General features: G+C 41.5%; 1 protein-coding gene across 5 annotated transcripts in view; it reads left to right on the plus strand.

Annotated features, from left to right (window-relative positions):
• The window catches only part of TBC1D19 (TBC1 domain family member 19), a 125825-nt gene that overhangs the window by 18644 nt on the left and 82063 nt on the right, over positions 1 to 25118 (plus strand). For all 5 annotated transcript variants that reach the window (XR_016349404.1, XM_075930614.2, XM_006138181.5 and 2 more), the window contains 7 exons: positions 5367 to 5442; positions 11831 to 11905; positions 16024 to 16087; positions 18341 to 18387; positions 20937 to 21047; positions 23514 to 23586; positions 24381 to 24419. Coding sequence is in view for 4 of the 5 variants with exons in the window: in XM_075930614.2 (XP_075786729.1) it covers positions 5367 to 5442; positions 11831 to 11905; positions 16024 to 16087; positions 18341 to 18387; positions 20937 to 21047; positions 23514 to 23586; positions 24381 to 24419 (485 nt within the window). In the remaining variant the exon portion in view is untranslated. The remainder of the gene's footprint in view (positions 1 to 5366; positions 5443 to 11830; positions 11906 to 16023; positions 16088 to 18340; positions 18388 to 20936; positions 21048 to 23513; positions 23587 to 24380; positions 24420 to 25118) is intronic.

Raw genomic sequence — 25118 nt, forward strand, 5'->3', positions numbered from 1 at the left:
TATTATCTGTGGTTTGTAACCTATCCTTTAAATCGGCTTCCATACCTGATGACTGGAAGGTAGCCAACGTGACACCAATATTTAAAAAGGGCTCCAGAGGCGATCCTGGCAATTACAGACCGGTAAGTCTAACTTCAGTACCGGACAAATTAGTCGAAACAATAGTAAAGAATAAAATTGTGAAGCATGTAGAAGAACATAATTTATTGGACAAAAGTCAACATGGTTTCTGTAAAGGGAAATCCTGTCTTACTAATCTGTTAGAGTTCTTTGAAGGGGTTAACAAACATGCGGACAAGGGGGATCCAGTAGATATAGTATACTTGGATTTTCAGAAAGCCTTTGACAAGGTCCCTCACCAAAGGCTCTTGTGTAAATTACATGGCAGTGGGATAAGAGGGAAGGTCCTTTCTTGGATTGAGAACTGGTTAAAAGACAGGAAACAAAGGGTAGGTATAAATGGTAAATTTTCAGATTGGAGAGGGGTAACTAGTGGTGTCCCCCAAGGGTCAGTCCTGGGACCAATCCTTTTCAACTTATTCATAAATGATCTGGAGAAAGGGGTAAGCAGTGAGGTAGTAAAGTTTGTAGATGATACAAAACTGTTTAGGATAGTCAAGATAGAAGCAGACTGTGAGGGACTCCAAAAAGATCTCACCAAACTGAGTGATTGGGCAACAAAATGGCAAATGAAATGTAATGTGGATAAGTGTAAAGTAATGCACATCGGGAAAAATAACCCCAACTATACGTACAGTATGATGGGGGCTAATTTGGCTACGACAAATCAGGAAAGATATCTTGGAGTTATCGTGGACAGTTCTCTGAAAACTTCCACGCAGTGTTCAGCAGCGGTCAAAAAGGCAAATAGGATGCTAGGAATTATTAAGAAAGGGATAGAAAATAAGACCCAGAATATCTTACTGCCCCTGTAAAAGCTATGGTACGCCCACATCTTGAATACTGTGTACAGATGTGGTCTCCTCACCTCAAAAAAGATATTTTGGCCTTGGAAAGGGTTCAGAAAAGGGCAACTAAAATGATTAGGGGTTTGGAACAGGTCCCAGATGAGGAGAGGTTAAAGCGACTGGGACTTTTCAGTTTAGAAAAGAAGAGACTGAGGGGGGATATGATAGAGGTATATAAAATCATGAGTGATGTGGAGAGGGCCGATAAAGAAAAGTTATTTATTAGTTCCCTAAATAGAAGAACTAGAGGACACCAAATGAAATTAATGGGTAGCAGGTTTAAAACGAATAAAAGAAAGTTCTTCTTCACACAGCGTGTAGTCAACCTGTGGAACTCCTTGCCAGAGGAGGCTGTGAAGGCTAGGACTATAATAGAGTTTAAAGAGAAGCTAGATGATTTCATGGAGGTTAGGTCCATAAAAGGCTATTAGCCAGGGGATAAAATGGTGTCCTTGGCCTCTGTTTGTCAGAGGCTGGAGAGGGATGGCAGGAGACAAATCGCTTGATCATTGTCTTCAGTCCACCCTCTCTGGGGCACCTGGTGCTGGCCACTGTCGGTAGACAGGATACTGGGCTAGATGGACCTTTGGTCTGACCCAGTACGGCCGTTCTTATGTTCTTATGTCCTATATCCCACTAACCCCATTACTTCAGAAGTCCACCTTGCCAAGTCTGTCACCCCAGTGCCCACTGTGTCTTGCTTCCCAGACCCCCTGTTGCCAACTTCCTTTTGTCCTCCACTTCTGTCTTGCCTGGAGCCTGTTCTGCATCCACTGTCTCTACCAACCTTGGCAGGCTGTCCCCCAGTGACCCCTGACTTAAATTGACAACTCTCCATTTCCCCAGTTCCTGCCCCGCCACTCCCAGTGCTTCCTGATCCTGCCCCACTAGCTCCAGTGCCCCTTGCTCCACAAATTCCATGACTGCCTGTTGAACCAATCCCTGATCCTACCCCACTGACCCTGCAACTACTTGTTCCACAAGCTCTGAGGGCTGGGGTTCACCTCATCCCCCAGAGCCACCACGAACAAGTTGGCTTCAGCTCTGACAGCCTCTGCGGCCCGGCCCTGGTTCGAGGGCCAGCGTTTGGAAAGGCTGTTCTAAAGCAACCCAGCCTTCGGCCTTCACCCAGACATCCAAGTCAAATATGACAAGAATTACTGAAAATCTTTGTTCATCATATAAGAAAGTTCTACCAATCCCAAAATATCAGACACATTACCTCCAAAGTTAATGACTGTTTCAGATGTTACCCCAAATGTATGCTCATAGCCAATTTTTATGACAAAATTAAAATTTGTTAAAAAAAGGAAAAGAGATAGTATTGGTTAAAAAAGATCAGCACACATGCAGGCATGAATAAAGTTCTGAGATCAGATTTGTAGTAGAGATGTTCAACTTTGTAGTTTCAAAGCGTTCTTGCAGAATTCATCCATAAATTATAGTCCAATGTCTATATTCAGGGTGTATCCAAGGGGGTTTGGAGTCCTCAATCTTGTGACTCAAACTTCACCTGATGAAGTTTAAGCAGGTCTGAGATTAAATGGATCAGATCCCAGGTGCCTTTATTTAGTCCCATGCTTCTCTTCACAAGTCAGTGTCTTTAGGAGAAATATGTGCAATCCTTAAGTCTTCCAGATAGATCTATTTCCCAAGCATCATTGGTAGTTTAGCTAGTTAAATGTAAGACTATACATTTCAAAGAGAGATGACTACAGTATAGACAGGAGTCATTTGATTACATTGTCAGCCTCTAACAATATACATGCGAACAAACAAGCACAAACATCTACCAAAATGTCCTTTAAGGCTGAATCTGGGTTATTCCTTTATTGGCCATGAGTCACACTTAAGAGCACAATTTTAGGTACTTAATTATTTACATACATTTTGCAATTATTATGACTGCCAGTAGATATATAGCTCTCAGTAGAGATGTCATATGCTACCCTTTGGTGAACAATCATGCATGTCTTTAATCCAGATAATCTCTGTAAAATACTGTGTATTTTATGTGTCCTCTGTCAGTTGTAATTAAGAGGTCCTAGAGTTATTTTCAGTCACTAAATTTTCTACCATATAAAGCATGTATTTCACTAGACCCCCTACATTTCTGTCTTTTATTTCTTTGCTTTTTTTATATGACGTTCCATCTTTAAGTTTATATTATCGTCTACAAAATTATTATTCATTGTCTTATCCAAAAGGCAGAAATTATTGTTTGGGTTTATGAACATTTCAGCTATGCCTGAAATTTACAGGACCCTTTGCCATTTCTTTTCTAAATAAGGGTATGCCTACACTAACAGATGTTGGTTCAAATTAACTTTGATAGGCGCTACACATAGAAACCGCTAGTTCGAACTTAATTTGAACTAGTGGAGCTCTTAATTCGAACTAGGTAAACCTCATTCTACGAGGACTAACGCCTAGTTCGAATTAAGTAGTTCGAATTAAGGGCTGTGTAGCCACTTAATTCGAACTAGTGGGAGGCTAGCCCTTCCCAGCTTTCCCTGGTGGCCACTCTGGGCACTACCAGCGAAACTCTTCTGCCCCCCTCCCGGCCCCGGAGCCCTTAAAGGGGCACGATCTGGCTACGGTGCCCGTGCCAGGTGCAAGCCTGTCAGCACCCAGCCAGCAGACCCTGCACCTGGCACGGCACGAGCCAGCCACCTGCTGCCACCCAGCCCTCCGCCTCTTCCCGGGACCAGGCTGGCGGCTCCCAGGTGCCTGTCCCGGTCCGCAAGAAGCGGGCGCCCAACTGGTCTAGCGCGGAGATCGTGGACCTCATCCACGACCTCCGCACTAGGCACAGGAAAGTGGCCGTCTAGGGCAGGATAGCTGCCAGCCTGGCCACCCAGGAGCAGGTTTGCATGAAAATCAGGGTAGTCCAGTGAGACCCACGACCCTGAGCCCTGAGCTTAGAACATAAAAACATAAGAATGGCCGTACTGGGTCAGACCAAAGTTCCATCTAGCCCAGTAGCCTGTCTGCCGACAGTGGCCAACAGTAGGTACCCTGGAGGGGATGGACCAAAGACAATGACCAAGCCATTTGTCTCGTGTCATCCATCTCCAGCCTTCCACAAACAGAGGCCAGGGACACCATTTCTACCCCCTGGCTAATACCACTCCATGGACCCAACCTCCAAGAATTTATCTAACTTCTCTTTAAACGCTGTTCTAGTTCTAGCCTTCACAGCCTCCTGCAGCAAGGAGTTCCACAGGTTGACTATTTGCTTTGTGAAGAACAACTTTCTGTTATTAGTTTGAAGCCTGCTACCCATTCATTTCATTCGGTGTCCTCTAGTCCTTGTATTATGGGAACTAATGAAGAACTTTTTCTTATGCACCCTCTCCACACCACTCATGCTTTTATAGACCTCTATCATATCCCCCCTCCGTCTCCTCTTTTCTAAGCTGAAAAGTCCCAGACTCTTTAGCCTCTCTTCATATGGGACCTGTTCCAAACCCCTGATCATTTTAGTTGCCCTCCCCTCTCCCACCCTCTCTCTTCCTCTCTCCCACCTCCTTTTCCCAATCTCCCCGAGTTTTGTTCAATAAAGAGAGTTTCTATTTTTGAACACACGTGTCCTTTATTTTGTACATCAGGAAGGGGGGGTAGGGATGGGTAAGTGGAAGGAGGTGAGGGAGGAATGGGGTACGAGCCCCCGATGGGGAGGACTGGGCTAGCTCTGCAGGCTCCTCGGGGTGGAAGCTCTCCTGCAGACCCCCGATTGACCCTCCCCCCCCCGGATGGCAGCCTGTGGAAAGTGCAGCCGGGCTGATGGCCGAGTGCTGTGATGTGTGCTGAGTGTGAGTACTCAGGGCACTCCAAGCCAGGACTGCTTTGCAAGTGGGGAACCCCTGAGAACTGTCTGTCCGGGGTGGGGGTCGGGTCCCTTTAAGCACAGCCCTCGGCTAGCCTGAGGCAGCAGCTCCACGCTCTAAGTCCTAATCTGATGCCCTGCCGGCACTGCTTCTGGCCAGCCTTAACCTCGGTTCAGGGTCTACTCAATGTGGACATGCTAGTTCAAATTAGCAAAATGCTAATTCGAACTAGCTTTTAGGTCTAGATGCACTAGTTTGAATTAGCTTAGTTCGAATTAACTAATTCGAATTAAGTTAGTTCGAATTCGTGTTGTAGTGTAGACATACCCTCAGAGTGTGAATATCTATAATGCAAAGATAGGAAGTAGAGTTTCACTTATTGGTACTGATTTTTTTTTATGGTTAGAGGTTTATTATGGGCTAGAATTATTACTGCATAAATTGTACTGCTTGTAGAAATAATTATAGAGATGAGAAAATTTGTTCAAAGATTACTCTGAAGAGCTGAATATATCACTGTATTTAATAATAATTTGAACATTCAAAACATAATTTTGTTTTTCTTAAGGTTCCCTTCACCCTGTCATCCAGCAGCACCTCCTGAGCACATCAAGGAGCCCTTGGTATACATGAGGAAAGCACAGGTTGGTTTCTATCAATCTTCCTGTTGTTTTCTACTAGTACATTTTAAGTTTATGCTTTGTGCCTACTGTACATTTTTAAATGTTCAAAAATTTTAAACAATTATAACTTTTACTTATAGGTACCTTTTGCTATAAAAAGGTATGGACATTGTATTTCATGGCAGCATCCATAGATGAAGTAGAATACAGTCAAAGTAGGGAACAGTGGTCAATAGATGAGTGTAATATTATAGAGATGTGGAAAATAGAGAATAGAATGTTTGTATCATTAGTCATAAATGAAATGACAAATACCTCCTAAGTGAGGTAGGCAAATGTGTATATGGTGTGTATGCCAATGGGTTCACTGATATAGTTACTGTTTTTAAGCATATAACAAATATTAGTATTTAACATATCTCAATTCTGCTTATGAAATGGCAGCTTCTCTTCTAGAATGAGTATGCATGGGAAAAGTCCTATGTTGACTCTTTTCGTGTAGACAGCAATGCCTGGAACACCTTTCCTCAATTAATCTTTCAAATTCTTCCTAAAAATACAGTTATTCAACAAGAACACTGGCCCTTTAAGAGGGAGCAAAGTCACAGCCACTACACCTGGCTCATTGGCTTACAAGAGAAGATACCTGGGCCATGTAACTGAGGGCCTGAAAACAGAGACTAAATCAGTCAGGAAAAGGAGGAGCAGATGAGAATTAACTGGTTAAGTAAGGAGAGAGCAGGGAGATCTACCTGGGAGTCAGGAAACTGGAGAAGGTCTCTCGGGAGAGCTGCAATGATATAACTCTCTGCAGAACCTCCCTGAAACAATAGAGAAAGAATTTGGCAGGGGGATATGCCTGCTGACCTTCCTGAGCCAAAGAGCCATGGCCATTGAAGGCTAAAGGCTTGTCTCCCATTTCACATGGTATTGATGCTGCAGTGATCGGTCCAGTGGCGATTGATTTATGCATCTGCTTATATGTGAAAAAACTTCTGAGAGCTCTCCCGTCAACTCCAGCACTCTACCAGAACAAGAAGACTAGGTGGAGTTGATGGGAGAGCATCAGCTACTGACCTTACTGCATGGAAGACACCATGGTAGGTAGGATAAGAATGTTGACTTCAACTACACTATTTGCATAGCTAAAGTTGGGTATCTTAGACTGACAAGTGGACTGGGTGGGAGGAGAAGGGGGAGACTGGGGACGGGGCATCGTGTAGACTAGGTCTAAGATGAGCAGAAGGAGGTGCCTGTTGGCTTCAGCTCAGAAAGCCAAAGTCAGAGATGGTTGAAAGCTGGAAGTGATGTATGGTGAAAGATTCTGGAGATAGATTCTGGAGAACTGGAGCATGCTGATAGGCAGGGCTGTCCCTACAGGGGGACTGGGGCCCAATGCAGCCTCCCAACTACAGGCCCTGCCCCTGTCCTGTCTCTGCTCCATTCCCTTCCGACCTCTGCTTTGCCCCCTTGCCCAAAGCTCCCTCCCCAAGAGACGAGAGCTGGAGGGACTATTGGAGGGGCCTGGTGGGGATGGCCCCTAATGCTACCCCACGCCAGGCCTCCTGGTAATCTTTTAGCTGCCCAGAGCCCATCCATAGGATGAGTGAGGCAGCTGCTGTGGGTCCTTCCCTCCTCCCCCTCCCAAAGTGCGGAGCCAGGAATGGCCGCCCTGAACCATCCCATGGATAGGACAGCTCTTCTGACAGATGACGGAGCTGTACCGAGTTCATTGTATACACTCTTTGTACTATGTTGGTGAATTATGGACTTTAATTGTGGGACTTCTATTATAATTTCTGTGTAGAATTTTTTAAATAATTTAACCCCACAAGAATATATATATATTCAGAAGAATTATTTGGATGATTTTTGTGTACTCTGAAAGGGCAATCAAAGCTCGTACACTTATTTTGCTTCTACCTGCTGCTGAAGTTGGCTTCAGGCAAGTAGCACCTTAATCCTTTTAAGGAAAAGGATTAATAGGAGGTGACAATAATAAAATAGAAGAAAACAGCAAATCATGGAATCAGCAATACACATGCTACTGTCACTGCTTATCTTTAAAAAAACAAACAAACCAAAAATCTCATCTCCTCTACTACCTCTCATTGTAATGTAGTTCATTTAGGACCCAATTCTACAACGAGTGAAATATCTCTCGGGTTGATTCAAAGCCTACAGATGTCAATGGTGATAGAAATGTAGCCGTGTTAGTCTGGGGTAGTTGAAGCAAAATGCAGGACAATGTAGCACTTTAAAGACTAACAAGATGGTTTATTAGATGATGAGCTTTCGTGGGCCAGACCCACTTCCTCAGATCAAATAGTGGAAGAAAGTAGTCACAACCATATATACCAAAGGATACAATTAAAAAAAATGAACAAATATGAAAAGGACAAATCACATTGCAGAACAGAAGGGGGATGCGGGGGGGGGTGGGAAGGGGGAGGAAGGAAGGTAAGTGTCTGTGAATTGCTGATATTAAAGGTAGGGAGAGTGGGATGTTTGTGAGTTAATGGTATTACAGGTGATAATTGGGGAAACTGTCTTGGTAATGGGTGAGAAAGTTCAAAGTCTTGTTAAGTCCTTGTTGGCAAGTGTCGAATTTTAACATGAATGACAGTTCAGAGGATTCCCTTTCAAGTGCAGATGTAAAAGGTCTTTGTAGCAGAATGCAGGTGGCTAAGTCATTTAGAGAGTGTCCTTTCTGGTTAAAGTGGCAAGAAACTGTTTTCTCTTTGTGATCTTGTCTGATATCTGTTTTGTGGGCATTAATCCTTTGGCGAAGTGTCTGAGATGTTTGTCCAATGTACATAGCAGACGGACACTTTCGGCACATGATAGCATAGATTATATTTCTGGATGCGCAGGAATATGTGTTCTTGATCTTATAACTTACTTGGTTAGGTCCAATAATGGTATCAGCAGAATGAATATGTGGACAAAGCTGGCAACGGGGTTTGTTGCAAGGGAAGGTACCAGGGTTGGTATTAGTGTGGTATGTCCTGTGGTGGTTGGTAAGAATCATCTTGAGGTTAGGTGGTTGTCTATATGAGACTATGGGTCTGTCTCCCAGAGCCTCTTTGAGTATGATATCCTGTTCCAATATAGGCTGTAGTTTATTGATAATGTGTTGGACAGGTTTTAGTTGGGGGTTGTAGGTGATGACAAGTGGTGTTCTATTGTTGGTTTTCTTGGGTCTGTCTTGAAGTAGATGGTTTCTAGGTATTCGTCTGGCTCTTTCTATTTGCTTTTTTATTTCTCTGGGTGGGTAGTTGAGATTTATAAATGCTTGGTAGAGATCCTGAAGCTTCTGGTCTCTGTCAGTGGGGTTAGAGCAGATGCGGTTGTATCGAAGGGCTTGGCTATAGACGATGGATCGTGTGGTGTGTTCTGGATGGGAGCTGGATGCATGTAGGTAACTGTATGAGTCGGTGGGTTTTCTGTAGAGAGTGGTGTCTAATTTTCCATTGTTGATTTGTACGGTGGTGTCCAGGAAGTGGATCTCTCGTGTAGAATGGTCCAGGCTGAGGTTGATGGTGGGGTGTAGGTTGTTGAAATCTCTGTGGAATATCTCCAGTGTTTCTTGGCCATGTGTCCAGATCATAAAGATGTCATCGATGTACCGTAGGTAGAGGAGGGGTGAAAGGGGACGGGAGTTGAGGAAACGTTGTTCTAGGTCAGCCATAAAGATGTTAGCATACTGTGGGGCCATGCGTGTACCCATGGCTGTGCCGCTGATCTGGAGGTATAAGTTGTTCTCAAACTGGAAATAATTGTGGGTGAGAACAAAGTTACATAGGTCTGCTATCAGGTTGGCAGTAGTGTCCTCTGGGATAGTGTTTCTAATTGCTTGTAATCCGTCTTCATGTGGGATGTTGGTATATAGAGCTTCTACATCCATGGTGGCAAGGATGGTATTATTGGGGAGGTTATCGATGTTTTGTAGTTTCCTTAGGAAGTCAGTAGTGTCTCGGAGATAGCTGGGGGTATTGGTTACGAAGGGTTTGAGAAGAGTGTCTACATAGCTGGATAGACCAGTAGTGAGCGTGCCAATACCAGAGATGATGGGACGTCCGGGGTGCCCAGGTTTATGGATCTTGGGAAGTAGATAGAACAATCCTGGTCGGGGGTCAGAAGGTGATTCTGTGAGGATTTGTTCCCGAGTAGCTGTGGGGAGGCTTTTAAGGAGACAGTGTAGTTTCTTTTGGTAGTCCAAGGTGGGGTCAGAGGGGAGAGGTTTGTAAAATGTGGTGATGTCAATGGGAATCTTTTCATTTACTTAAATGGGTTTTGGATCAGGTCTTTTGTGAGTTGTTCAGTGTCTTTAACTTCCATTGAATTAAATTGTAGAGCACATTGCACTGTGTTAATTGTTATGTACCTAATTCTGTAAAGATTTATGCAGTCAGTGGGTCTATTTATGTGTGGAAAAGTTAAGTACATGCATTTGCAGAATCAGCCTTAAACTGTAAGATCTGAAGGTTAGGCACCTTGCTTCTCTATTTACTTGCAAAGGGCCTGATGTATATTTTGAACTATTTAAATAACTGACATGCCTATTTAAAAGGACATAGGTCTGTTTGGCCCAGATATATTAAATAAATAAATAGGGGATATTAAATAAATGTGTTGTTTAAAACAAATTAAATGAAGCTTTTACCGAATTGACTGTAACTAGTAATGTTTCAGTGATTTTAGAAACTACTACCAATAAAGAATGTCAGTGGACCGTTCTTAAAAACCAAATACTTTTATCTAGTATTTTTGTCAAATTGACTAAAAAAAAATCCATATCAACAACACTGGTACTAATTAGTCTATTGTTCATTATTCATGATGATATAAAACACAAGTGATTTTTAAAATGGTTCTTGTAATGTAATGATTTTTTTAAAAAAATATAATGTTTAGCTTTATTGTCTGTGTATGTTTTCGTACACTAACTAAGGCTTCTCATTTGAAAAATTCTGCTTTTCACATGTATCTTATTTGATTTTTTTTAAATGCATTAAGATTTCTGTGTTCACTATTGGTCCAATTTTTTTTTAAATTTGGACCCTAGTAGATATAGTTCTATTTTAAAGCTCTGATACAGAGGCAGCAGTGTGGAGTCCGAGCTCCCCACGAACAGAGGCTGCTCTGACTCCCACTGAGCAGCCTGGGCCTGCTGCGGGCAGAGTCTGCTTCACTCCATCTCCCCGGGTCCCTTTGCCCCGATAAAGGCAGCAGTGCAGGTGTATGTGTGGGGGCAGGTGGGGGAGGGGTCGGGGGAAGCATTACTGCAGAATTGGTACTTTTAAGTTGGCTCACCCCAGCACTGGCTCCTGCTTCTCTCCTCTCCCCTCCCCCCTCCGTTGTTGCCTCTGATACAGAGGCAGCAAGGGGGCAGGAAATGCGAATGGTCGACAAGATTAACTGATGAGCCAAGGCTTATCGCTTTAATCATACCTGTCGACTACCTGTCGACATCCCTGCTTCAGATCAATGAGCATGTCTTCTCTGGTTAGATCAAGTCTTTTGACCTACTTAAAATTATCTAGAATTACTTAGAATTTATAAATCCATGAGTCCAGGGTAAATGTTTTTTTTCTAAAATTACCTAGTAGTAATTGCTAAATCCTTGCTAATGTGCTCTAAACTTTTGGCATCTGTCTGACACAGGTTGCTTTTTAGTAGAACATTCTTAAGTTTGTAACATTGATTTTTCTCTTTTATGATGCCCAGCAGTTATTAACATGCTGAAAAATCTACCCCTTTCTTCTTACTTCATTGTGAATTGGCTCTGTTGGATTCAGCTTTTTCCTCTTTTATTACAGTATATTTGTATCATCTTTTACTTGCCCAACATAAAGATGTTAGTGAGTAGTCAACTACCGATAAACATAAGCTTATAGTCTTCTGCAGTATTGACTGCTTCCTGTCCCCCCCTCTCCTTGCTGCCTCTATGAAAGGTAGCAAGGGGAGGGAAACAGGAGCTGGTTCTGGTCAGAGCCAACTTAAAAGCTGTCCCTTCCCCCCAGCACCATCTCTGTGATGCTGCCTGCCCCCTCCTCTGCTACCTCTGAGAGGCAGTACAGGGGAAGGAGATAAGGGAGGCTCTAACTACTGAGGTCCCAGGAGGGAGCTGTCCTCCCATGGACAGGGTCTGCTGCCACCAACCAGTCCCCTCTTTGTGGCAGCCTGAGCCATGTTTTTTTTTACGTTGTCATATACAAATATATGAGTTTTTCATTATGCAGCGAAAAACTTCTTTAAGTAACCATGTACATTTTTGGCAGATGTCAGTGACTGTAGTCATTCTTTCTTAAAAGTTCTTCATTGACTAGGCTGTGCTGTTCTTATAAATATAAGTGGGGGTTGGGAAGGAAGTTCTGCATTGATTAAAAATGTTCATGTGTTACAGGGAAGCTGGGAGAAGCGAATTCTGAAGAGTCTAAATAGCATGTGCACAGAACTCAATATCCCATTAGCACAAAAGGTAATGTGTTTATTAACTTACTTTTTAAAAAGTGAATGTACAGCTGATACCACCTTCATATCTTTTGGAAACTATGGTCCTCCTGATCCTGGGAAAACTTACCTTTATATAGAAGTAGTTCCAATGATGTCAGCAATTGTCAGATTAGGACCTAAATTCTTCTTGGTCAAACAGAAATGATTGTGTGAAAGTGTCCCTACCAGTATACCTCCATTTTACGGTGGAAGGACCACCTTGGGAATGAAGGGTGTTGATAAGTCTTTCTCTAGGCTGTTGCAATCATTGACCTCTGCTGGGAATACCTATGTTGGTGTCAGCTGACGGTTAGGGCAGTGAGTGGTGTGTGTGTGTGTGCTATACACCCGAGACTTCAACTGCTGAGACCGGGGTCCCTTGCAGCGGGCAACCTGGAGGAGGTTGATGAGTGCCCCAATTCTGCCAACCGATGGTTAGGGCAGTAAGTGGTGTGTGTGTGTGTGTGTACTATACACCCGAGACTTTAACTGCTGAGACCGGGGTCCCTTGCAGTGGGAAACCTGGAGGAGGTTGACGGGCGCCCCAATAAGTTTTATAGAGAGAGCTTATAACACCTCAGATTTTAGCTGCGAGAATCTAGAAATTCCTTTGCAGCGGGCAGCCTGGGGAGGCTGAGAGATGCCCCACGGATCTGTCACCTGGGAGTGACACAAATCCAAACGCCCAAGCTCTCTCTCTACCTGTTCCTTATGACCGGCTGAAGTTCTTTTGTTTGTGTTTGGTTCGGGTACAGCAGCACGGGTTTAAGTTAGAAGCTTGACACTTACTGGCTTATTATAGGAGAAAGAAAGAGAAAAAAATAAAATGAAAGAAACTTGGTTCAGTGTATATATATATTTTATAAGTGAATGAGGGCACCCCACTTATTCCCAAAGTTTATAGCTAAATCACCTTACCAAAGGCAGTTTACAATAGAAATGAAGCAGTTTGACTTAAGAAAACTATAATAAAGTAACTAAACTTCTAACAGAGAGACAATTAGAGTGTACACATAAAGAAAACACATTGCAGGTACAATTCTCACCCCTGCGTTCCAGACTTGGCGTGGCCAGCGTCTTTCTCTCAATCCCTCGGGAAGAAGTAGGGCAAGGTTGGGCGTCCCACGGACCTCGGGAGACAATCAATACCTGCCAGCAGGTGTAGGTGATTGGAGCTCAAATGGGGTGGGCAACTAAACCCTCTTTATACCCCTTGGGTCACATGGGCTTCTTCCTGGTCTCACGTGGCCAATTAGGAAAAATGGCTTTGAATGCCAAGTTTCCCACGAAGGGTGCAAAGCATAATTCACACCTGGGAAGATGCAGACAATGGGCACCTCTGGTATGTGATGGGCGAAGATTCCTCTCCTGAGACAGTGCAGGCATGTCAATTACTGATACTAGCCATCACGGTGACGGGAGGCCTCCCAGTCGTCAGCTAGCCCATTTACTGTCTGGTTTCTGTTTATGGTAGAGTCAGGGACAGGCACCACACCTGCGTTCCCAGGGCATCAAAGGCTGACTGCCTTTCTCTTGCTCTCTGGGGAGGGGGGAAAAACAAGATGGGGTTCGCGGAAAAACAAGATGGGGTTTGTGTCTGGCTACAGTTGGGGAGCCAATTGATACCACTGATTCAGACCACTGACTCATTTCACGTTGGTCACTAAACAACCAATAACACTGGTCTACAATTTTTTAGAAATCGCCTGCTTCAGAGATAAAATATGCTATTTATTATGTATTTTGATGTGCTGAATTCAAATATGACAATTAAAACAACTGATTGGCTACTGTTTCCAGGAGATTTAAGTTTTTACATTTTACGTCTATGTATATTGTGTAGATAGTAGAGTTTTAATCATAAATTGTAAACCTAGGTCTTTTCATGTGTTTATGGTTGCTTTACATGATAATATTTAACCTGTCCTGTTTATGTAACACTTTAAAAGTCAGCAAAAGGGTTATATAAATAAAATTTATTATGAAACAAAAGGCAAAAAACTATTATGTACATAGTTTAGTCCTATTCAGTGTCTACTAGGTGCTTCTTGGCTTGTCTCTTGTATTCATTAAATGGAGCATCTCTTGTCACTGTCCAGCAATAGTTTGCAAGCATTGATTGGTTCCATTTGCCCTGATAGCGTTTCTCCATTGTTACAATGTCCTGGTGAAATCGCTCACCGTGCTCGTCGCTCACTGTTTCTCAGTGCGGTGGAAAAAAATCTAGATGAAAGTGCAAAAAATGTATCTTTAGTGACATGTTGCAACCAAGGCTTTTGTATGCCTTGAGGAGGTTTTCCACCAACAACCTGTAGTTGTCTGCCTTGTTGTTTCCGATAAAATTTATTGCCACTAACTGGAAGGCTTTCCATGCCGTCTTTTCCTTACCACGCAGTATGTGGTCAAATGCATCATCTCGAAGAAGTTCACGAATCTGAGGACCAACAAAGACCCCTTCCTTTATCTTAGCTTCACTTAACCTTAGAAATTTTCCACGGAGGTACTTGAAAGCTGCTTGTGTTTTGTCCACGGCCTTGACAAAGTTCTTCATCAGACCCAGCTTGATGTGTAAGGGTGGTAGCAAAATCTTCCTTGATTCAACGAGTGGTGGATGGTGAACACTTTTCCTCCCAGGTTCTAATGACTGTCGGAGTGGTCAATCTATCTTGATGTAGTGGAAATCTCTTGCACAACTATCCCATTCGCAGAGAAAACAGCAGTACTTTGTGTATCCAGTCTGCAGACCAAGCAAGAGAGCAACAACCTTCAAATCGCCACAAAGCTGCCACTGATGTTGGTCGTAGTTTATGCACCGCAAAAGTTGTTTCATGTTGTCATAGGTTTCCTTCATATGGACTGCATGACCAACTGGAATTGATGGCAAAACATTGCCACTATACAGCAAAACATCCATGACTTCTAGGAATAACATGATGCAATTCATATAATGTATGACGCAATTCCAGCTTCAGATTGCATCATTCATTGTTTTGCCTAAAAAGCAAGTACTGTCCAAACCCAGTGATAGATTTATTCATAGATCCAGTCAAAGATGTATTTTAGTCATTTCTGGTTTAAATTGAGAACTCTTCCCTTTATAACTCATTTATCCTCCGCAATTCACAAGTCAAGGGTTGTATATAATGACCCAATAGCACATCTTGAAAACTAGAGCCAATCAACAATTTTAAGCATCATTTTCGTTCTCAGTGACCCAGAATTAGTAAAGTTTGACTACATTTATTTCAGAAGCATTTTGGCTGTAGAGCAGTGTAATTACATTGACATTCTTCCATTTCTGATTGGGACCAGAGTTGAACTTGAAGTGAAAAGCTTATACCACTACCATCACTTCCTTTTCTCATATGTTTCTCATTGATGTCTTCATTAATTTACAGAGATTTGAAACATAAACAGAACAGAATTGACACGTATGTATTATAGGTCTAATCTTCCCTGTTCTTCTCTAAAGCGTGGTAGTTAGCAGAGCTGCTGTGGTTTATTGTACAAAGCAGAGGACCAAGCTCTGGGAAGGAACAGAGAAAGAAATGTAGGGAAATCTTAGACTCGTTTGTGCAAAGGAGCTGTACTCTTCAGGACTTCTGGCATCTTGAAGACAGAATTTGGTGGCAGTGCATGGCTGGTGCAGGGGAGTGGCCAGTGCATCCTCAGATACATGGAACTGTGAAAAAAACATAGGTAAGGATTCAGTAGCAGCTACAGTGTGTCAAAACTACCCCACACACAAGAACAGAGATTCCATTCTCTCTAGTGCATCCCTTACTTGGACCCAACATTTTCGAGTATTTGGATCCCTTTTCAATCTATTCAGACTTCACAGACCCTCCTCCCTAGGGAAGAAAAGTAAGGCAGTGGGCCTGATCCTTACTTCTAAGCTTTCCACAGATCCCCTGCAGTACCATCGCGGACCACCAGTGTAGAAGAAAGAATTTGACCTAAGGCTAATGTTAAAATGTAAAAGAGAAAAATAAAAGTGTAGGGTACGCTATGTTTTAAAAGACTTAATTTTCATCCATACTGGAGATCAATGTATTTTAGATATTTAGATAATTAAGAGAATATTTCTTTTCTTATGACTTACAGAGACCTATAGGAGAACAAAAAGAACTTCTTAATAAATGGAATGAAATGGGAACTGATGAGCCAGGTATCTTAAATAAAATGTCTTTTTATATAACAGCAAGGCAAATGCATATTTATTTCCTTATTTATCAGCCATAGATTAAAGTAGTATCCATTATAAAGACAAATAGTTCCTGTTTTTAGTTTGGTTTTTTTTTACTTAGTTTGCAGTACTTGATAATTCACTTGATTATTTATTTATTCAAAGAATTATTGATTAGATTTTTAATCTACACCTGTAGTCTGTGGAAATATTATTTTACTACTAACACTTAGGGCAGGGGTTGGCTAGAGGCAGCTAGCAGGCTGATCTGGCCCATTAAGCCACCAGATTCCGCCCATGGCCCTCTCGCTGCCACCTTTACTATAAAACAGCTGCAGCTGCTTCAGACAGCAAGCTGCTAATTGCTTTGCAGGGAGGAGAAAGCTTTGTGTGCTGTTCCTGTCCCCTAACAAAATCTCTAAGCTCCCATTGTCCAGTTTCCAGACAATAGGAGCTGAAAATTTGTGCTGAAAGCCAGGGCAGTGAATGGAGCCTCCTCACTCCCTCTTTCTCTCCCTTCCTCCCTCCCTCCCTCCCTGTGCTAAAGCAGAGCCATGTGGAGCTGTGCCCCCCCCCCCCCCCCCCCCCATACGCAGGCATGGAACCTGTATTAGGTTCGTGCAAAACTGCTGGCTGGGAGCCACCTAAGCGGCACCTCCGAGACAAAGCCTGCCTTTGGCATCCTACCTCTTCTCTCCCATAACTACTTTCCCCAGGCCACCACCCAAACCCTCTGTATCCCCTCTTCTCACCTCCTCCAGGTCACAACTCTCTCCCAGACCCTGTACCCCCTCCTACATCCCTCCCTGAGGTCAGAATCCTTTCCTGCACCCATACCTCTCCCTAACCCTGCACCTCATTTCCCTGCCCCATGTCCCCACCCAAATCCTCTAAACTCTTCCCCCCCAGATTATAACTCCCTCCCAGACCCTATACCCCCTCTGCACCCCTCCCTGAGGCCAGAATCCTCTTCTGAACCAATAACCTCTCCTGCATCCCAAGCCCCTGCCCCAGATCATAACCCCCTCCTTCACCCAAACTCTCTCTTGGACCTCACGTTTTCTCCTGCACTCCAGTCCTCTATCCCAAGCTCCCTTCTACACCCCACCCTCCATCCCAGAACCCACACCCCCTCCACAAAAATGCAGCCTTTGACCACCTACCAAAATCTAGGAGTGGCCCCCCCCATTAAAAATTGCCCACCCTGACTGAAGGAATTTGAATAGGTAGCTTAAAATAGTAGTAATGAGAACAGTACACTAATTGAAAGAAAAAACATCATGGTATTTACTTTTTGTGTTATTTAATTCCTAGCAGTTTTTTCTTATCCACAAAGGCTTTGTCTACACTGCAGGGTTTTTGCGCAAGAAGCTTTTTGCAGAAGAGATCGTCCGCAAATTTTCTTGTGCAAAAGCTTGTCCACACCTCAAAAGTGCATCACAAAAAGAGAGCGTTCACACTGCATGGAGGCTCTTGCGCAAGAAAGCTCTGATGGCCATTAACAGAATGGCCATCAGAGCACCTGTGCTTTTTCTGATAGGATCTTTTTGCGTAAGAAACTCCTGCGGAGGATCCACACATGCTTTTTTGTGCAAGAGTTGTAGCACAAAAAGGAGTCATTCCTTATGGGGAGAGGAATAACTTTACCAGCAAGAACACTCTGTCCTTTTGATTTACTGTATTTTTTGTGTGTGTGTGCAAAAAATGCACTTGGTGTGGATGCTCTGCTGGTTTTTGCACAAAAACCTTGTAGTGTAGATATAGCCATAATGCACTTTTTCAACTGCTGAAAATGACATTGCTAATCAATATCTAGGAATTATGTTCTGAACACTTTCATAGCAAGTGATCCCAGTCAGAAACAAACAGGACATGAAGCCAACTTTTAAACCCCAAACACTTGTATTTTCTGACACTGTGAATAAGACCGGATACTGACTTGACAGTTTTCAAAGTCTGAACTGCAGTTTCATGGAGCATTAAGTTATAGATATACTGCTTAAGGCAGAAATAATGAAATAATTAAACAGCAGTTTTATGAAATAGCTGATTATGTTTGTGTATGACGTATACTGAAGTGAACTTTTAAAAATATAACTGTTCATAAAATCTTATTTTAATAATGTATTATAGGAACAGTTACATTGACAATTCATGTGAAGTTTTTTCCAATTCTGACACAGGATCTTCATAAAATTTTAATTTAAATAATTCTTTAAATCTTATTAATTTCAGATCTAAGTCTCTTTCGACCTGTTTATGCGCCTAAAGATTTTCTGGAGGTAATTGCTAAAGAAATAGCCAGCCACCCATTGATTTACATCTTTTATATTTAGCTTTGTAAAGCGAGGAATTGTGAATGGTAAGTCTTCAACAGATGGATAAGATATAAAAAATATCTTCTAAATAAGGAATACCAAATCAACACACAAATCACTGTCTATTATTTGTGTGTTGTTATATGTGTGTACATATAGGCCAAACTGGACTGTCTCTGTGACAAAGGATAAATGGATACAAATCAAAGGTCAGAAATAGTAACATACATAAACCTGTAGAGAAACATTTTAACCTACCTGGTTACCCAATCAGGGATTTAAAAGTAGCTATTCTTCTAAAAAGGAATTTTTCCACCCAATTACAGTGAGACACTTGAGAGCTGGAATTCATCTACAAATTTGACTCTGTTATCCTGAATAAAGATATTAATTGGTTAACGCATTACAAAGCCAATTTCCCCTGCCTTTAACATCTCCATTTCCATATTCAAAGCTATGAATGGGAAATATTCATCTCACTTAATTAGCTTCATTAACATGGGTCCTACAATTGACAGGTACTACTTTTGCTGTTATCTTGGATTCCGTTATTTTCATTCCGACTGATCTGATGAAGTACGTCTTTCCCACGAAAGTTCAAGTTCTACGAGGCGTACAGCTAGTTCAGATTAGAAGCCTAATCCAAACTAGCTAGTCCGTGCCACGTGTAGCCGCGCGGCATGGAGTCCGAACTAGCCGGCATTTAAAAATGGCACCGGCCGGCTTCATGCAAATAAAGCCCGGGAAATTCAAATCCCAGGCTTCATTTGCAAGTGCGGATGACTACATTACCCCCGATAGTTCGAACTAGCGGGGTAGTGTAGACATACCCTAACAATATTTCTACACTACAGCATTATTTCGAAATATTTTATTTTGAAATATTTTATTTCGAAATAACGCGTCTATACACAAAATGCATTTCGAAATAGCTTTTTACTATTTTGAAATAGTGTATCCACACTAAGTGGATGCTGAATCGCATTTAGGGCTGGCCGGAACTGGGTTCGGCAGGGCATCAGGTCAGGAGTTATTTTGTGTGTCTGCTGCCTGAGGCTATCTGAGGCCTTTGCTTAAAGGGACACTCCCCCCCCCCCCCCCCCCCCACGGACAGCCAGTTCTCAGGTTTCCCTGCTTGCTTGCCTACCTCACTGAGGGACAGCAAAGCATTTTGTCTCTGCGTGCTCTGGTTGTCCTCACTCGGGACACCACAGCACTCTACAACATGGAGCCAGACCTTCCCCTGGGCACTCTGGTGCTTCTTGTGGACACGTTGCTGCGAGTCTGGCTACACTTTCTGCAGGCTGCCATCCAGGCGGTCCACTGGGGGGCTGTCAGTATCCAGGAGGTCCTGCAGGAGAGCTTCTACCCTGAGCACTAAGAACCTCCCTGGTCTGCCCCAATGGGGGCTTGTGCCTCATTCCTCCCTCACGTCCTTCCACTTATCCATCCCGAGACCACCTTCCTTATGTAAAATAAAATACACAGATTTTCATGAACATAAACTCTCTTTATTTAACAAAACTTGGGTGGGGAGAGGGATTCAGCTTCATATCCCTTAAATACAGTAGGGGATGTCTCTTTCAGGAAATCATGAGTTAAGTTGGGAAAGAAAAAAGGCTCCTTGCCAGTTGTCCATTTAAAATTTTAAATTCCACGGCCACAAAATCACAGAATACGTGGTATCCAGAGATGAGTAAGACAGTTCACAGCTCTTGAAGCTGTGATTTCATACCTTGTAGGTGCTCATCAGTTTGCTCTTGTTTATGTCTTTAGTGTTACAGATGCCACCATAAGGACTATAAATACTTTAAAAAAATTGAAAACAGAGATGCTGTACCACAATTCTGTGGCAAGAGGTGAATTCTTTGGCAAATTGCTTAGCAATGGAATTGCAGAATACATGGTGGCACTGAGTATCAGAAAGCTAATAAAATTGCTCTTTTAAAAAAAGGAGTTCAAATCAGTGTCTTAGAATTCAGAGTCATTGAGGAAGTTATTGTTAGTTTCTGGTATTGTTTGATAGGAAAGCTAGTGTTAATTAGGACATAGTGTATGACCTCAGTGTTCAGAAATAACTGGTGATTACAGTACCTCACTTTTGGTTTCCAAAGGGGAGCTTTAAGCACTTTCTCAAAATCAGACCCCTTAATGGATTTTGAAATTGTCTGCCCCAAATTACTACAATAGTTGCATTTGAAAATATAGGCCTACACTGGAAATAGCAGTTTGTGATGATTTTGGGCTAGGGTTGCCAGATGTCCGGTTTTGAACCGGACAGTCCAGTATTTGAGCTTTCTGTTCAGGAAACAAACTGAGAAAATATAAATGGGAAAATATGAATGTCCAGTATTTTCTAAATAAGATGGAATGTAGATTGTGATGTAATGTCAAGTGTGTCTGGTATTTTTGTTGAAACCATCTGGCAACCCTATTTTGGGCCACAATCTCATGTTGTAAATTTAGGTATATAAACAGGGAATGACAGATTATATGCTTTTTTTTTAAAAAAGGTACTGATGAACCTTCGCAACCCAAATTATGAAAACGGGGATCAGCCTAGTTTCAGAAATCACCTGGGTCTAATTCAGGTTCCTCTGAAAGTTAAAGACATCCCTGAACTGGTACGTATAGATATATTAAAATAAATCTCTTTTTAAAAAAGGTTTCTGTGAGAACTGTTTTGGCTGGCTAATCAATAAGATACTAGACAATAAAAACTAATCTTGATTTTAGTTAATGTTTGTTTTTTAAAAGAAGTGACTAAAGATGTACAATAGGTCAGTAAATAAAATATAATATATACGGAAAAGATTTATTATAGGAACTTCTTAATGAAAAAGAAGTACAGAATTAAAAAAGGGAAGTTTCTTTCTCCCCCAGTTAGCTGGTTATTGATTTACATCTTGAACAGTGACAGTGTATTCTCTTCATAATCATTTTCTTAACATAAACATTCACAGTTTTGTATTTCTTATCTCTATAAATAACTACTCCTTTTTGAAACCCTCTTCACTCACAACCTCCATTATACCTTCTGGCAGTGAGTTCCATATATAGCGGACAAAATCAGTGATTTAAAAAAAATTAAGAATCAGACTCTAATTTAAATGCAGGTTAATTTTAAAAAAGCCTGTTTAAAATTCATTTTTCAATTGACAATCTCTGTTGAGGCCCAACCTTATAAAACCTTTCAAACTAATTTAATTTATTTACAAAAATACATGTGTCAGAGGAAGATGAGATTTTCCTAGTTTTAAAATCTTGAAGGACATGCTGAACAGAAACAACAATTAATTCAATTCAAATACAGTTATTGGTTCCTTTTGTTTAATAAATGTTTGTTTGCTATGCAAACCATGTTTTGATGGGGGAGCGGAGGGAAGCTGATATATCTAGCACATTTTAGCTTTATTTAATAAAAGAAATGAAAATCCTGTTTTTCTATATTTTAATTTATTTGAATTTCCTACCCTATAGAGTTTGATACAAGTGAAAAATTAATCATGCAGTAAAAAGTTAAACTGCTTAAACCCATTGCTAAATAAATGTGTGTACATATAGTGTATTCTCCTGATGAGCAAAATGAAGCTACATATTTAGGATGAAGATTATATTTACTTGTAAGTCAAAATGCTTTAATGATTGACAGCTTATAAGGATCAACTTTTCCTCAGGAAAATTAGGTAAAAAGCTTATATTAAATTTGATTATTTAAATCAAGGTTTCCTGCTTGCTGATTTAAATATTTGATTTGATTTCATTTGATTTAAATTCAGCTTTCCGAGTGCAGAAAACTGAACGCCCTTTCTCTGTCCCTTCTCTGAGGCCCCACCCCCTGCTCCTTCTGTTCTCTCCTTCTGTCACTTACTTTCTCCCACCCTTGCTCGCTCACTCACTCATTTTCATCAGGCAGGGGATAGAGGTACAGGAAGGAGTGCGGTCTCTAGTTGGGGGTGCTCTCTCTTTGTTGGGGCTGGGTTTGAGAGATTTAGGTTGCAGAAGTGGGCTCCAGGTTGGAGCCAAAGGGTTCTGAGTGCAGGAGTGGGTGCTTGGTGCAGACTTTGCGGGGGAGTTTGGGGGGTAAGAGCTATGACAGGAATTGGAGTGGGGAAGGGGGTTCAGATGGGTTCTAGGTGGCACTTACTTCAGGCGGCTCCCAGAAGTGGCCGGCATGTCCCTTTGACCACTAGGTACAGGAGTGGCCACGGGGTCCCTCCTGTGTGCTGCTTTTACCTGAAGGCACTACCCCTACCACTCCGACTGGCCACGTTTCTTTGTGCTCAGGGTGAAGGTACTGTATGGAGCCTCCCTGATTGCCACTGTGCTCAAGGGACAAGCTAGTCACTTCCAGGAGCCACACTAAGCCCAGGGAGGCAGGGAACCTGGCTTAGCCTCACTGTGCTGTCATCTTGATTTCTAATGGCTCAGTCAGCAGTGTTGACCTGTGCTTCCAGGGTCCTTTTTGGACTGGATGTTACAGTGATAAACTAGACACCTGGCAACCCTAGGAAGGATACTGTGTGTTCTCTGTTAGTCTCTAAAGTATCACAGGAGTCCTTATTGTTTTTGCAGATACAGACTAACATGGCTTCCACTCTGAATGTGTGTCACATGCATTTTGAGGACAGGATGTAGGTCAAACAAGAAAGAAAAGAGATGTGGTTGATCTGGTTTCTGTTGCACCTGATTCTCCTCAAACATGAGGTTCTTGAGGGACTTCGTCAGTGGAGAGAATTAGGGCTTCCCCTGTACAAACGCTAACTTGCACTGAGGGCAGTGCACCAGTGAATCAGAGAGCCATAACTTGCTCCTTATAATTTCCCTCTTTTTTGTCTGAGTTTAGTTCACATGTAGTTGATAATCAGGGCCTGTATATCAAACTGTTCTGCTTTTACAATAAGAATCAGGACAAGATTTTTCTTTCTCTTTTAAAATCATTTACTTTATACGTGTATAAAGTTTCTTACCTTATAGATAATAAAAATACATTTAATTAAATGATTTTTTAAAAATAAACATAAGCTTTTACAGAGGAATCTGTTAGAGAATTAAAAGCACATTATTAATAGCTATTTGTATTTTTTCAGAGAGACTCTTTCAGTGAGCTAGGCTTGACTACAGGGCAGCTGGGTATTGATGATTCTACACAAGTACCTCCAGGTTAGTGAGTGCTGTTCTTCAGTAATTTAATAAGAACAGTTGTGATTAACAGTGTAAGTGAAAAGAAACTTGTATATTTTTCCATAATACTGATCTCACACTTGTAACACTAATGGTTCTCATGTAACTCAAATTGAACATATTTGAACGGGTAGTGGATAACATTTGCAAATGTGAAGGGCTGTATTTGCAAGATGTGGAGTGCCTGCAATTCCTTTTATTTCAGATGGAGCTGCAGGTTTTCAGAATCAGACCTGTGTCTCAAATCTTTTTTTAGAAAGACTCAATAAGTTTCAAATCAAAACTGTGCAGCTGTAACACCACAGGATTATTGGGAAAATTGAGGCACCTTTTTGATGTCCATCCTTTAAAAAATATTACAGAAAAAAATGTGTCAAATATCTTGGTTTAAATGCTACATAATGGTGTTTTATTTCTTGCATGCACATATCTGTAGAAACTACTCTAAGAATGGAAAATTATAGGCTAGAGATTTTTTTTCCAGTGGAAAATGTTCTGATTAAAGGTGCTACATAGTTTAACTAATAATTTTTATATATGTATTTTTCAGTCTAAATTACAGAAGAATAGTGCTGCTGATGCTGTTAGATAATTATAGTAACATTAGCAATAAAAGAGTTAAAGATGTGTTTGAATCTGCGGACTTTTATGTTTAGTAGGAATCAAAATAATCTTAGTCAAAAATACAAAACATTGACACACAGCTAGCTGAAGTATTTTTGTCATCTTCATTATTTTTGCATTTTATTCATAATTGTTTTGGTTTTTTTTAGAACTCTTTGAAAATGAACATGTACGTGTTGGGCAAATAGGTAAGGATCTGATTTCAGTTGCAATAAAATCTGAGGAATTAAGAATATTTCAAATGATCATTCCTGAGAATGTTAATATTTCACCCATAGTAATATAAAATGCAGTGGATAATGCTGTGAATGTTTATATAAAGGTAGAAAATCTAGCATTTAATATCTACCAATAGGTGCCAGATAAATAGCTCTATGGCTGGGTCACTAAAAGCAAAATAGCAAGCATAGACACACTCTTTTATGGCCACAGCTTAACCCATACTACTTCTGAATTTCATTTTAAAATCAAAGGAACCTGTTCTCCCATCTGTGCACACACAATTCTCATTAGTGTTGATGGGATTTATGCCCATGCATCAGATCAAAATATAACCCTAATTCCTTTTGATGGTTATTCATAATTGCAGAACCTAAATACTGCAACTCTAAGCCATTATGGATGATTTTCACTGATTTTTTATTCCACTCTTGTATTCCCTCCCCCTTTTTTGAGTGCATGATAAATTCTCATTGTATCTGTAGGATGAGAAGTTATCTTTGATTTTAAAATATATTAAAAATCTTTCATAAGATCTTGCTAGGGAAGAAACACATAGGCTGTGTCCAGACTCAGGGTTTTTTTCGGGAAAAGTAGCCTTTTCCCGAAAAAACTTCCCCTGCGTCCAGACTCAAGCCGCGTTCTTTCGAAATTATTTCGAAAGAACG

This window comes from Pelodiscus sinensis, chromosome 4 (assembly GCF_052426305.1).
Source record: "Pelodiscus sinensis isolate ZL-2025 chromosome 4, ASM5242630v1, whole genome shotgun sequence".
Taxonomy (NCBI): domain Eukaryota; kingdom Metazoa; phylum Chordata; order Testudines; family Trionychidae; genus Pelodiscus; species Pelodiscus sinensis.